The sequence below is a fragment of the Parathielavia appendiculata genome (genome assembly GCF_033297405.1).
Source record: "Parathielavia appendiculata strain CBS 731.68 unplaced genomic scaffold N657scaffold_21, whole genome shotgun sequence".
NCBI classification, from domain to species: domain Eukaryota; kingdom Fungi; phylum Ascomycota; class Sordariomycetes; order Sordariales; family Chaetomiaceae; genus Parathielavia; species Parathielavia appendiculata.
In genome coordinates, this window is record NW_026944240.1 from 235,132 (window position 1) to 248,245 (window position 13,114).

At 55.1% G+C, this 13,114-nt stretch overlaps 5 protein-coding genes across 5 annotated transcripts; 1 reads left to right on the forward strand and 4 right to left on the reverse strand.

Moving 5' to 3' along the window:
• Nucleotides 1-1,159: 1,159 nt before the first annotated feature.
• On the reverse strand, nt 1,160-1,536 carry N657DRAFT_544362 (uncharacterized protein; the record flags this gene model as incomplete). The annotated part of the gene is made up of 2 exons (XM_062787843.1): nt 1,160-1,369; nt 1,399-1,536. Coding segments are annotated over 2 exons (348 nt in total), but the record flags the coding sequence as incomplete, so codon positions are not given.
• A 223-nt stretch (nt 1,537-1,759) lies between these two features.
• N657DRAFT_244275 (uncharacterized protein) lies at nt 1,760-4,673 on the reverse strand. The gene is made up of 4 exons (XM_062786397.1): nt 4,649-4,673; nt 4,193-4,584; nt 2,847-4,091; nt 1,760-2,790 (listed from the first exon to the last, which is right to left on the reverse strand). Exons 2-4 carry the CDS (start codon nt 4,447-4,449, stop codon nt 1,917-1,919), a joined length of 2,376 nt encoding a protein of 791 aa, XP_062643711.1. The 5' UTR covers nt 4,450-4,584; nt 4,649-4,673; the 3' UTR covers nt 1,760-1,916.
• Nucleotides 4,674-7,966: 3,293 nt separating this feature from the next.
• On the reverse strand, nt 7,967-9,739 carry N657DRAFT_674603 (uncharacterized protein). The gene is made up of 4 exons (XM_062795765.1): nt 9,611-9,739; nt 8,952-9,563; nt 8,576-8,890; nt 7,967-8,525 (listed from the first exon to the last, which is right to left on the reverse strand). Exons 2-4 carry the CDS (start codon nt 9,319-9,321, stop codon nt 8,317-8,319), a joined length of 894 nt encoding a protein of 297 aa, XP_062643712.1. The 5' UTR covers nt 9,322-9,563; nt 9,611-9,739; the 3' UTR covers nt 7,967-8,316.
• A 512-nt stretch (nt 9,740-10,251) lies between these two features.
• On the forward strand, nt 10,252-11,823 carry N657DRAFT_649718 (uncharacterized protein). The gene has a single exon (XM_062793783.1). It carries the CDS (start codon nt 10,638-10,640, stop codon nt 11,361-11,363), a length of 726 nt encoding a protein of 241 aa, XP_062643713.1. The 5' UTR covers nt 10,252-10,637; the 3' UTR covers nt 11,364-11,823.
• On the reverse strand, nt 11,589-13,091 carry N657DRAFT_244482 (uncharacterized protein). The gene is made up of 3 exons (XM_062786398.1): nt 13,053-13,091; nt 12,537-12,989; nt 11,589-12,460 (listed from the first exon to the last, which is right to left on the reverse strand). The coding sequence occupies exons 2-3, from the start codon at nt 12,922-12,924 to the stop codon at nt 11,814-11,816; spliced, it is 1,035 nt and encodes a 344-aa protein (XP_062643714.1). The 5' UTR covers nt 12,925-12,989; nt 13,053-13,091; the 3' UTR covers nt 11,589-11,813.
• Nucleotides 13,092-13,114: the final 23 nt, after the last annotated feature.

The following is a 13,114-nucleotide window of genomic DNA, read 5'->3' on the forward strand; positions in this document are numbered from 1 at the left end:
CGGGAGAGCAAGCAAACCCCCATCCGTCCGCCAGCGGGGTTGGCCGGTTTACTCTTTCTTCGAGCGGGTTGGCCAGTTCAAGCGGGGAAGCGATCACGATGGGCAACTTTCTGCCAGCGACGATCAGCTGCATGCGCGGCAACCATATGGGCCTGAAGGAGTGGGTTTGCCCAGAGCCCAGAGGCCGGAGGTCGCGGAATCGGACCACGCAGAACTGCGCGGGCGTTATGCGACGCGTCGGTTCCAATGGATCCGGTCACATCGCCTTTCAAGACCCCCTTACGACCCTCTCAAATAGCACACCTCCCGCCAGTCGTCGCCTCCTCCCTGCAAGTGGCTCAGCTGCCCCGGCCATGTGCTTGACCCCCCTGTACAGAAGCGAGAATACCCCGAGATATTACACTAGGCTCATCACAGGAACTGTCTCATGACCCCTCATATCCCCTGGCGGCGCCGTCCCTCTGTTTGCATTTGAATCGCATCCATCGTCACGAAACGAACTATCCTTCAGAGCGCGCTCAGAACCACACCACGCAAAGATGTGCGGACGACGTACAACGCTCACCACACCGGCTGAACCGGGCTCGCTCGCCGCCATCATACGCGGGGAGCCTCGTTCACGTCTCTTCGTTCCACCGCCCTACTGGACCGATAAGCATTCTCGGGTGATTGGCGCGCGCCGGCTCTGGCGTATGTCCCCAGGCAGCGGCGGCGGTCCAAACTGACCGCCCCTGCAAATGCCGACCGCGATCCTCGCATTTGTTGCGACTCTGCTCGCCATAGCGCAAGCGCACTTCTACAATGAGACGTCATTTGACGCCTCCGTCTTCACTCCAGGCCCGCTCTTCCAGCGGCCGGCGGTCCACGCGAATGCCAATATTTAAGCTATCAGTGGCGAAAGTACAAGGCGCTTCAGTTCAAGTTTTAGAAGCAAATTCCCGTCAACCGACTAACTTTTAAAAGTTACATCGTTTCGCTAACTGCCCGTTCCCGCAATGTTTCCCAAGGCTTTACTAGATGCCCAACTGCCAACTCTGCCCCTCTAAAAACCGATCAGATTGCGGCAAGGCAGCGTCGCCCAATGCTCACGCTCCTCGCAGAGCCCGTAGAGCCATCTCTCGCCACAGGGTTGACCATGCTCATCTGGCGGGGAAACACACGTCTCGGGGTTTTCGCCACGTGCAATGGCGGCCTGGATAGCCTTGAGATCGGCAAGCACCTGGTCTGCTGTTGTGTAGAGCTGGCGCCAGCATCGCGCCGTGACAGCAGCGCACGCGTGCTCGTCGGCAGGGGGAAGCTCGCCGGCGCGGAAATGCCGCTCGATCTCGGGCTCGGTTTCGTGGAACCACCGCATGATATCGTCATCGGACTCGGAGGAACGGACCAGGTCCGGGAAACCTCTGCGCCGGTGATGAGGAATTGTAGGGCGCTGCCGAGTGCAAACAGATCGGTTCGCACGTTACAGCGGTCGGCAGGGTGCCGAGGCAGCCAGGCCTTAGCGGATTCGCACGAGCCTCCATCAAGGACAATAGCGCCGATGTTCAACATCCTATCCTCGGCGGTCGAAGCGTGCTTACTCGGCGTGGCACGAGGTGGGTGGTGTCGGTCGGGTTGGTGTTAATGAGTTGATGGTGATGAGTTGGTGATGATAGATTCAGGCTGTTTCGTTCTGTGGCCTGTTCACGGAACAGGAGTGGTCAGGGACAGGCAGCTGGCGGACCGTGTCATCGGATCGGTCCGGAAAAAGAACAGAACAAGAAAAGCACCCTGCCAGCCACCCAACCATGTCTCTTCTCGCCACTCCAGTGACTATGTCAGGCTATGTGTGTCGCATCACCGCGACGTAGTCACACCCTCATGGATCCTTTTGTTTGCATCAACGGGTCAAATATCACTATATCTTCAACTGTCGTTATTCATGCAACGGTCCCCGCATCATGGAGCTCCCCATAATCTACAGTCTCCCCGGGGATGATGGGGTTCTGGCCGGGCACCTCCAGATCCAGTTTCACCTCGTACTCGTGGCTCACGCCAAACCGCTTTTCTTTGTTATCCAACTTCAGCCACCTCCCGCCCTCCCTCTTGGCGATGCGGCAGCCGAGCCAAACCACTCGCTCGCTCCTTTCCTCCGTCATACTGGCCAGCTCAAAGTACTTCTCATCGTCGTCAATTTTCTCCTCCGTGACAAACCACCCGTCAGGGAGATATTTTTCCGCCCAGGAAAAGCCCCTGATGGCAAAATCATCCGGCAGCGGCCGCCTCCGCCGCCCGGCGCCCTCCACTCCCTCCTTTACGTCCTTGCCTTCCTTCACAGCGCCCGGGAACTGGTCACTTTCCAAGAGCCTAGCCAGGCCGCTACCCTGCGAAGCGTTTGGAGACGAAGAAGAAGATCCCTTCAACAACGTATTGAGCATGAGAGCCGTGAGCTTCCAAGGAAAGTGCGGCGCCAGATACGCCATGGCATCGGGGCAGAACGTAAGGTGGTGCACAAAAACGAGGGTAACGTGCAGGAACGGAAGGATGTTAGGGTCGCCGAAGCGGCGGCAGACGACGTCGTAAGTGCCGGTGAGGAGCCGGAGGGCGTTGGGGAGCTGGTTGGTGCTGTTCGAGGTGGCAAGCTTGGCGTTGACCGATGGGGTTTCGGATGCGGTCGCTTCTCGCATGGGTTGGTCTTGGGATCCAGCAGGCTTGAGGTTGGTGCGGGAGAAGGCTTTGAGGGCTGCAGCGATAAGGTTGGTTTGATCGCCATACCCAGTTAAGGCACAAATATTGGAGATGGCCATGTGATACCTAGTTGCATAACGTCAGGATCCAAGTCTAGCAGGCAACTCTCGGCAGCCACGTACCCTGATTCGAGCCATCGGCGGGTGGAACGGCCGATGTGGTTATCGAGCGAATGGAACAACGCTCCCATTGCGGACTCCAGCTCCTCCATCTGCTTCCCGCTAAACATGATGCCGTGGGTTTTCACAAAGTTGAGCTCGGTGGGTGGGAGTCTGGCCTGCTGGTGATTCGGAGTGCGGGACATGATGGGCTCGAAGAGAGTCATGATGCTCTCCCGCGCAGAGGGGAATGGCATCTCTACGCACAGGGACTTGGAGTAGTAGTAGAGTTGCTGCAACGCGTTGGGGCGGGCGAGGATGGCCAGGTGGTGGTAGAACCTTCCTGTTATCGGAGCCGTGTCGGAGGCACGACTGTACCAATGTCGAGAAACAGCTGTCCAGACCTCTCGATCCCGGATGTCGTCGTCTTCAATCGCCATTCGGTAGCGGCCGAGATCTCCAAGGCACTCAATCCATGTGTCCTCAAAGGTAGGCACCGTCTCGTAGAGCAGGGCCATCATCGAGTAGGCCATGTAGATGAATGTGAGCATATGATCCAAGCTGGCCGGCAGGCGATGCCGTAGGAGTTCCAGGTAGCTGTGGATGCCGTGTCGCCACAAACGGGCCGGCATGGCGTACTTGGCAGCCAACCTTCTCAATGCTGGGCTTGCTGAGGGGTGCTGGGAGGCCAGAAAGAAGTCGTGGTGCTCATGGATGAGGGTGCGGTGGAGAGCAGTCAAGGCCTGCCATTGATCGTTGTTGAGCTTGTTGGCCGGGTCGGTTTGCGAACTTTGCTGAATCTGTATTTCGATGCATTTGCTCTCGACCATGACCAGGCCGGCGTAGATGCCTTTGACCTCGGCCACCAGCTGCTCCTGGGAGATGGGGTGGGTTTCGGGTTGCTTGATAATATCTGTCGAGTCATCGTCCACTGGCGGGATGGCCGCGGGGGTTGCTCGGCGAAGGCGAGGCGGAGGAGACGAGCGAGGCTGGTGACATGGTTTGCTGACTAGACCCGAGGAGCTTTCGCGCCAATAGGTTGCTTTAGACGTGCGTGGAGCGGTAGCGGCATTGTTGTCGTGAGGACTCCATAGCCTGCCTACGCGGGAGGCGACCCCCCGAAGGGTTGCATGTCGAACCTTAGCCGGCTTTGGAGGCGAAACGCTCCTGAACCTCACCGTTTTGACGCTTCGGGTGGGGCTGGCCCTCTTGCTTCGGCGGTCACGGTCATTCAAGATCGGGCGTGCAGGCCTAGCGGACGTCTCCGGGCTGGGGGGACGAGGTTGAGCGTCGTCAGTAGGAGCCGCCTTGAAGGGAGTGGAAACGCAACGCTTAATGGCGGAGCTTAACACAAGGAAAGAAATACAAACCTGTCACCCGACGACTCTGCAGCCGGTCGTTGAGGCTGGACCCAAGCCGTACGTTCCACCGTGCCATAGTGATCAATCAGCTGGGTGTGGGAATCTGTGATGTGATTCTCTTTGGGGCAGCCTGGCTCGGCGTTGTCATCCCGGGGGTGTTGGTAATCCTCGCAGGCATCTTGATCACACAGTGGATACCAGATGTCGGGTGTCTTTCGCGATGATCGCCGAAGATGATTGTTCCAGCGTTTTGAAAAGTCGTCCATTTCTCGAGAAGGTACGAGTGATGTAGGAGGTAGATCACAAGTGCTCCGTTTGGGTTTGGTAGTTCAGGGCTCGTTCCTGGGTCGCGATGCGCCGATTTTAGGCCTGTGGTCGGCTTGAGCAACTACTGCAGACAGCTGAGAGGGGAGTGTAAGCGATGAGTGCAAGAGGGAGGATGATGATGATACGAGAAACATATACCCATTATACTCGAGAGCCTCCAGGTTCGCGCACCACCATGCATCCCTATCTGCTTTACCACTCCAGCGACGTTGCCTTGTCGCCTTCTTTGCCTTGCTGACAATGCATGCGGTATGGCGGTTCAAGTAATGACTGAATCAGACGCGAAGTTCCTGGATGTCATCCAGTCCGGTTCGCTCTGGTGCTTTACTGCGCAAGGAGATTGCCGGCCGTCGTCTTGAGGAATAGGCATTTGAACGTCGGCAACTTATGTCGGCTGCAGAGGCCGATTGTCATGGCTCTACTGCGAAGCAGACGGCGCGAACTACCCGAACCAGAACTCGGGCGAGCTACTAGAGAGCAGGTCCACAAATGCGAGACGCCAGTTGGCTCCTGCGGCGGCAGAAGGGGCCAGGACACAGTGACGAGGCAACCACGGTCTGTGGCGCGTGCAGATCGGAAACGAAGAGTGGTGCCCAGGAGTTCCCCCCGTTTTACAGCTCCGCGGGAAGGCATACCAGGGTCCGAGAGGTACCTCGAGGTACGAGCGGATACTATTGGATACCAGAGAGCACACCGAGAGACGAGCGACTATCTCCACACTCCTTCCACATGCAGGAGCACGAGGTACACGCCGGTATTGCCGGAGTCGCGCTGCCGTCCCTCCTCACGCTCTGCCGAATTGGTACTGTGAATGGGCATTTGGTGCGCACAATGGGCGACGCCGCCCGGGGGCCGACCAGAACCGGGCTACGCAGAATACAAGCACTTGCAATGGAGCCGACCCGAAAAGTTGCGCTGTTGGTGCTATTTACAGTCGGTAGCGAGAAGTAAGAGCGCTCTATTGCCCCCCAAGCGTTCGCCACTGCTCCCTTATGCTCTCTTTGAAGATGGCCACCGACGAAATCGACGTCAAGGAACAGCAAAAGTATAGCCTCAAATCGGACAACAACAGGGAGTTTTCCGTTAAAGCCCTAGAATCGGGGAAGGTTCTCTATTCATGCTACGCAGTATGTGCTGCTCTCTTGGTTTTATCTCTCCAGGCTACTAAAAACGCCTAGGTGCAGAGCGCCTGGAAGGAAAGCGCCTGTCTTGGCCGGCAATCAATCCGATAAGATGCAGATGCTTGAGGCTCTGGCCTGAGACATGGACACAGCCCATTCGTTCCAATAGCGCCTCCTTCATGCTAATCGTGCGGAACGCCATCCCCTAACCGGGAGCTAGATCACAGATCCTCTGGTCCCAGTCAAAGCCGCCGTATCCTTCTTCCGTCTAATAGCCTCGACCTCGGATTCTAACGGCCTTCGCCGCAAGTGCGTTCGCCATTGTGTTATAGGCACTCCCTGGCGTAGCGGTCCTTAAACTTTTGGTTGTTTGCCCTTGATGACAAGGATTCCGCAGATATGCCGAACTTCAGTTAACTAGTTTTCAGACGGACGGGGTTCATGGGTTGAGCAGATTCCCCGGGTTTTAGGGCGATCTCCCTGGCGTCCCGTCTTGGCGCGGGAGGAGCTCGCTCGGTCTTGGCCCCTGTGAGGATTGGGCTGTCCTACAGGGGTAATGACAAGATGCGATTTCCTGAAAGAGCTGCCAAGGTAAACGCTAACCAATCAATCGCCGGGCTCGATGTCACAGAACGACAACGCCACGGGCCAAAATCTTTCGTCTATGTCGCTTCCATGTCCGTATCCATATCCGTATCCATATTCGTATCCATATCCGCATCCATGTCCGTGTATTTATACCCCCAAGTAGCTTAGCTTGACTCGGTACCCTTGTCAAGCCCGCCGTTATTCCCCGGCCTATAAAGGAGGATGAGGACATTCAATTCCACTCCCTTGTCAATGAACCTGCACTTGTGATTTGCGCTCATATCATGCCGGGGAAAGCAAGAGATCGGCCGCATTTGTTTCCGATTAGGGGAAGCGAGTATGTCACTGCCTCTCGAGACGAGCTCTCGACCCCTAGCGTACACTGTGGTCTCGTTGACCGGCGCAGTTGCCTGACCGCCACCTAGGCATACCATCCACCCCCCTTAGAAGTATAACTACTAGGTACCTAGTATCATGCCGCTCAGAGCTGACTCTTCCACACTCTCGTCGGTACAACCTCTCTCTGAGATGGACAGTGGATACTACGCAATGCACCCCGCCCAGTAAGTGCCGGACTGATATCGTTGAAACTCGAATTTGCTAACTTGTCTTTATGATTGCGATGGCGGCGGTTCAGAAACGGGAGCAGAAGAATGTTAGGCACAGCAACAAGAGCTGTCAATATGCAGGGACAAAGAGGGCGGTATCGAATTCAACAACACTGGTCGAGCCGGCGCTAGAAGCTAAGGAAGGGAAGTGAAAAGCAAGGTGAAGTTAGGTAAAGACTCGGGCGAGGAGGAGGAGCTCTTCCGTTAGTACGATAACAATGGGTTTATAAGGGACGAGGCGGCCGTTCAACGCGGGAGGCGGCTGTGTTTTGCCTTTGTTGGGTTCCTCGCGGATACTCCGTAGCCTCCTCAATGAATGCATGCTACTAGTCACTTCGAGCGCCGAGTTTGCGGCTTGAGATAGCTTGGCGTCGAGAGTGCTAAAGAGACAGGGCAGGGGAAGATCTCTCCCATCAGCGCTTTCTCGGCTCCAGCGGATGCAGCTGTGGTTGTATGGAAACATATTCATGGACTTCTTGATAGTCTTACTGGGGAGGCTAAGTGTAATGGCCGCTGCGGGATCAGGGGCAAAAGGGGTAATGTTTATATAAGGTAGAATATGCCGCAGAAGGTGTGAACAACGGGAGGTCGAAAAAGGCGGGCATGGGTATCCACAAGCTCCCGCAGACAAGTCCACAACGGCCTTTGCTTCCAGGTTCCCAGCACCCTCTGCAGCGATACCGAGATTTAGTGGGGCGATCGAGGCTCCGGGGCAGAGACCCCCTGCACGCCCGGAGTACTTTTGCTAAGCGGGGCAGAGTCTACAGTGCTCTTTACGCTATCTGATCAGAGTGCAATAACTAACATAAATACTTACAACTTACAGACTTTTGGGTTTTGCCCCTCCATCAAATCTTGTCTCTGAAGTTCAAGTTACTTAAGTTTCGACTTTGCACCTCGCATCTTCAAGGCGAACGTCCCTCGAGCCCATCCACACTCCACCATGCTATTTCAGATACAAGATTTAAACCCATTCCGGGTCGGACCACCATCACCTGACCACACTCTTGACCCCTCCGGCTATCCATTTTCAAGGTCGCACTCAGCCCCGCATCTCTCTTGCCCCGCTAGGAGGAATGGCATATGTGGCGAGGGAATTTCGTTGGGCGCGAAATATTGCTGCCAGAACATCGCACCAACAAGCCAAGTCAAAACACGAGAAACGATCTACAAGATGCCAGTTGACGTAAAGAATAAGACAAAGGACCAGGTTTTGGAAATGCTAGCTAATGCGGTAAGGATGGATAGCCCTAATCTCTTTGCTAAGAAGCTTACCAAAGATAGATCAATGCAAAGAAGGATCAGCTTAAATTCATTTCGGACGAGAGCAACGAGATCGAGAACATCGTCGCCGTATATATTTCGATATCGTTTCGCGAGAATATCGCCTTTGAGAATGGGCCGGACATGGAAGAGGGAGACTGGCTATATATGTGGGAAGAATTTCCACGGGGGGGACGAATTGTAACAGAAGGTGCTGTACTTGAATTTATCGTGAAAATGTAGAGATGAGGTTATACAGGGTCATACTCTGGACCTCTGATGGTCTAAAGTGAAATCCCTCCCACTGAAGCTCGAAAGTCCGGCCAACGACTGCAACATTGACGAACTTGCCTTTTCTGATGCTGTAAGAAGCTATCCGTCCAACCCGCTCCAGCTGCTTAACAATTTCCGATGCTGGTATCTCAAAGGAAGATGCTAGATAAGGTTAGATACAAAGTCATAGGTTTAGTAGGTAGTAAGCTTACGCTTGTCGGTGGGGAAGATCTCCGCTTCCTGGCGTACAATAACGCGAAGTTTCAAGTCCAGAATCGGGCCTGCCTGGTAATAACCTCCAGGATGTAGCGTGAACGAGATTGGGCTATATATAGCTCGGAACGGTGAAGTCAGGAGGGACGAAGGATAAAATACGACGTAAGACCCACGCATCATACTCGTGATAGTGTTTGTACCGTCGGCACAAGCTGGAGCGGCCGCAGTGGGGTGTGCGGTCTGGATCTGGTCACGCGTCACCAGAATATCTCGAGGGAGGCTCGGAGGTTGACAAAAATAGGACGCGGTATCTTTTAGGTAGCACTTAGCATTTTGGTTCAGCTAACGGTTCGAGGCAATATAGGTACCTACCTTTCAAGTTGGGAGCGTATCCTTGCTCGTAGCTAGCGACCCTCTGCCTTTTCCATGGTGGCTCTTCGCCCGACGCCGAGCCGTGCTGCTGGTAGCCCACAGCCGTCTGAGAAGCGGTGACTTGGCTTGGAAAGATGCTGATAGAGTGCGCTGCCGGCGGATATGTGCTTCGATACTCAGCGGGCAACTGGAACCCTGAGGCCTGAGCGGGCTGATTCAGTTGCGGGGCTGCAACGGGACGGTTCGACGGAATACCGGTTGTCTGGAGCGGCGTTAAGGTGACGGGTGCTGTGCGTATGTCGATGGCCGTCGGGGTCTGCTCGGTGTTGGGGCCGGATTTGTCGATGATGCAAGCCCAGGTTCTGAACATCCATTGTAGCCGAGTATCGTCGAGCGCTCGTACAACGTTGGGATTCTGAGCAAGCCAATTAAGCCTGTCGGCGACGGCTCCAATGTTGTCTCCCTCGACCCTCTGAGCTCCGTCTGAGTGCCCGGCCGCTGTCGTTTGCTGGCAACCGCAGCGCAATGAAAGTATTTGTAGTACTTCGCCGATGAACCGGTCGTTACAGGCACGGAGCGGGTCAGATCTAGTGCCGCCGAATTTCGCAGAACCTAAGTTTGTGAGCATAATGCGGGTAAAGCGGAGGAAGGAGACTGACTTTGCCTCCCTGGATGAACCCGTGGTAAGCGTGGATAACGCGGAAAGCAGTCCTTCTTCAATCTGGTACATCTACTGCAAGGGTTCTTATTGTCACACGACAGGTGTAAGGCGTGACAGGCTTGGCAGGCGAGAAGTGTGCCGGGACTGCTCGTTTCCGACATCCTGCTTTGGATTGAACGTGTCGTGGAAAACAGTTGACAATCCCATTGCGTTGGGGAATGGAGTCAGGCGGAGATGGGTACGGATACGGATATATGCAAACGTGGATTCGGACATGGATGCGGACATGCATGTGGACATGGATGTGGACATGCATATGGAAATGGAGACGGACTCGCACTCCCAGGTGTGGCAAAGTCATGGGGAACAAGGGGGTGGATGTGCAGTTGGCGCATGGTTGCCGGCCCTCAACTCTGCAGGAGCCAAACTCGCTTAAGCAGCCGCTGCAGCTGATCGTTTTGTTCTTCGACCCACTGAAAGCTGGGCCAACTTTCCAACCGGTCACATCTTGATCAGTGTCGGGCTGGTCCTAAGGGGGGTAGGTAAATAATGTGGACCACTGAACGGAGGAGAGCAGACTTTGGCCTGCAGTCAGGTACTTCAAGCAAACCAATGGCCGCCTCATTGGTCCGGAGAGCTTCGGGAGGTCTCTCAAAACGACCATCGAGCAGAACTCACAGCCGCGTTCGCGTTGTCCGCTTCATCTATCGGCAGCTGGAAGGGACCAACTACAAATATCAGGCACCAGCTAGGTCGTCCGTCGCTCACAACCTTCTAAATGTCCTTAAGCTACGAAAAGTTGACCAATGCTATAGATTCCGATGCGGCTATTGCCCCTACACTCAGCCCGCGGAAAAGAGACAGCTGATCCGCCATTTTAGCCTGCCTTCCACCCCATAGCAACAGTCGTTTTTGACCGGGATAGCAAGCTCGGAACGGCCTCCTCCCGCAACCTTCAACTCAACACCGTCCAAGTCTCAGCAACTGGAGAGGGCTTAACAGCAGCGTTGCCAGCGCCCTTGAAGATGGCTTCCCCTGATCTTAAGGTCGACAATGATGAGCATGGAGTCTTTGCGAATGACGAGCTTTCCGGTTTGGATTCGGCTTTGTCGGCCCATGAATCGGCTTACCAGTCGTTACCGGACGCCAAAACCAAAATGTGCTTCGAACACATCCCCGCCTTCCCGCAATTAGCTCAGCCCTCGGCGTTCTCGCAGGTTACTCAACCCGACGAAGAGCAGCTTGCCTTTGCAGAACGACTTCTCCCTCCTTCGCCTCCATCGCACTGTTCCACCCTCTGTTTCGGACAGGAACCCAGCTCCAAATTTGAGTTCAAGCGTTGCGTCAATGCGATCTGGACACTGGCCTCTCTGCTGCTGCCAAGCCCGCTATCCGAGGCCCCCTCAGATTACGAGATGATTCACATTGAGGCCTATATCGTCTCTATCAATAGCAAGGTTACATTCAAGCTAACGGGCAAGACGATCGACACACTTATCGAGTACTACAAGAGTATTCGGCCTTTCGAGGGGCAGCAGCCTGAGTGCCATGAGCTGCACGAGGACTTCATCCAGGCAATCAAAAAACTTGTTTTCTTGGCCGACCTGTCGGTACTCGAAGGGCTCGATGTGGATGGTACAGGGGAGCTGCTTGACGGGAGGAGCGAACAGGTTAAAAATTTTATAGTAGGTCTCCTCTACTTCCGCTACTTTAGGGGAGATGGGTGGTGGGGATGGGACAATGAGCATTGAATTGATTTCTTGATTCATGTTCTCATCTTCATCTGGCTGTCTTATTCTGGCTGTTTCATCTGTCCCATTCCGGCTAACTGTCCCACTTCCCCGAGCCATACAATATTCCACAGCTCCGACTTCTGTATACGGGCCACGTATCAGCATCGCAACTCCCTCAGTGACGAGGGATGGCAGCGCCATCAGCTGGACTCCAAAGCCTCCCATTCTGATACTCAAGACTTCTTGTCAAAGTCGGCCCTGGTATCCTCTGCGTGTTACGGGCTGGGGCCGATGTGAGCCTCGGCATCCCTCGGCCGGGAACCACTGAGCGCCTTCCTCGATACGGAAGCTTTGGACCAGTTCGAGGCCACCTACGGCGAAATCACCACCTGGACCCGACAAAAAGAGAGGAAAAGTATAACTGGCCACGGAGGTTCCGTTTGCCAGTATGTTTGCGCCGAAGTGTGTTCAATTCAGAGACCCACTCAAGTGGTGCATACAAGTTCCCTGTCGTCCCGCTCCACCACCACCGTGATTCCCTGCTGTCCTCCGCTTCTTAGCGGCACTCGGTACCGTGCCGTCGTCCGGGCATTTCCGCTTGCGGGCCGGCTGAGGCTCCACCAAAGGGTCCCAGAAGCCAATGTGATCGGCGTCGTCGTGCACCGGATGGCCCGTAATGCCCCGGCCCAAAACCCTCTCAAGCCGCTCTTTCAGGCCAAGAAGAGGCCAGGCGCTGACTGGTGTATATGAAATATCCATGCCGGTGCTGCCGTCTTGTGCGCTTGGCCCTTTGTGCGGCATCATGAAACGCGTTAGAAAGGTCGCCGTCACTGTAGCGGTGTAGACAACGAATTTCGCGGCGTCGCCATAGCCATCGTGGGTAATGACCTGCAGCGTGATATCGCGAAACGGGGCAGGTGCGCAGCTGAATTGTCGGCCGCCGTAGGGCAGAGGTCTCGATACCGGCTCATCGTAAAAGTGGGCTTGTGCCATGGCGAGCAGGATTGCGATAATGTAGGGGTCGCGGTCGGCATCCGCAGGGAGCAGCCGATTCTTGCGGCGTGCGGCGAGCTGTGATCTGCTAACATACGCCAGAATCGGCTTGTATTCCGTACCTGGCTCTCGGGGCCTTTGATGAGGTACTGATGGCAGAGCCGGGACGGAGTCAGAAGAGGTATCTGTAACACTTACGGTGGCTCCATACACAAGGAATTTGAATGGTTTTTCTGAGTTGCCCAAAGTAAAGATTTAGTCCAGTGTAGGTCTTCAGGCGGGACAATGAAGGAAAGAACGTCAAAATGATATGCTTGATGGCGCTGTTCTCGTCATCGGAGGCTTGGTCAGGCAGCGATTCAAGCGTAGTTAGATCTTTCAACAACATCTCCCCCTTTCTAGATGGCTCAAGCCTTTCCATTGTTGTAGGTACCGGCTTGAAGATGACCGGATGCTCGATAAAGTGTATGCGAAGCAGCTGAGAATGGAAATCGGTCCAGTTGAGCGGGGAGACGAGAAGGCGCATCCTGTTATGGCTCAGAATGGTGTCGTAGAGCGAGCCCTGTTCGCGCCGTGCAATGCTCATGTTTGCGTGGTATGGTTCTGATCCTGTGCTGAGCGTTCGAGGCGGACTGAGAGGGCGAACGTGGACTTGCGGACAGGGAGTTATCAGCGGCCGGTTTGAAAGATTCGCCCTTGTTGTCCCAGGCTTACAGCTGGCGAGTCATGAGAAGCGTGTCCCAACTGGTTGCCCGAGCTCAGTACCCTGGGCAGAA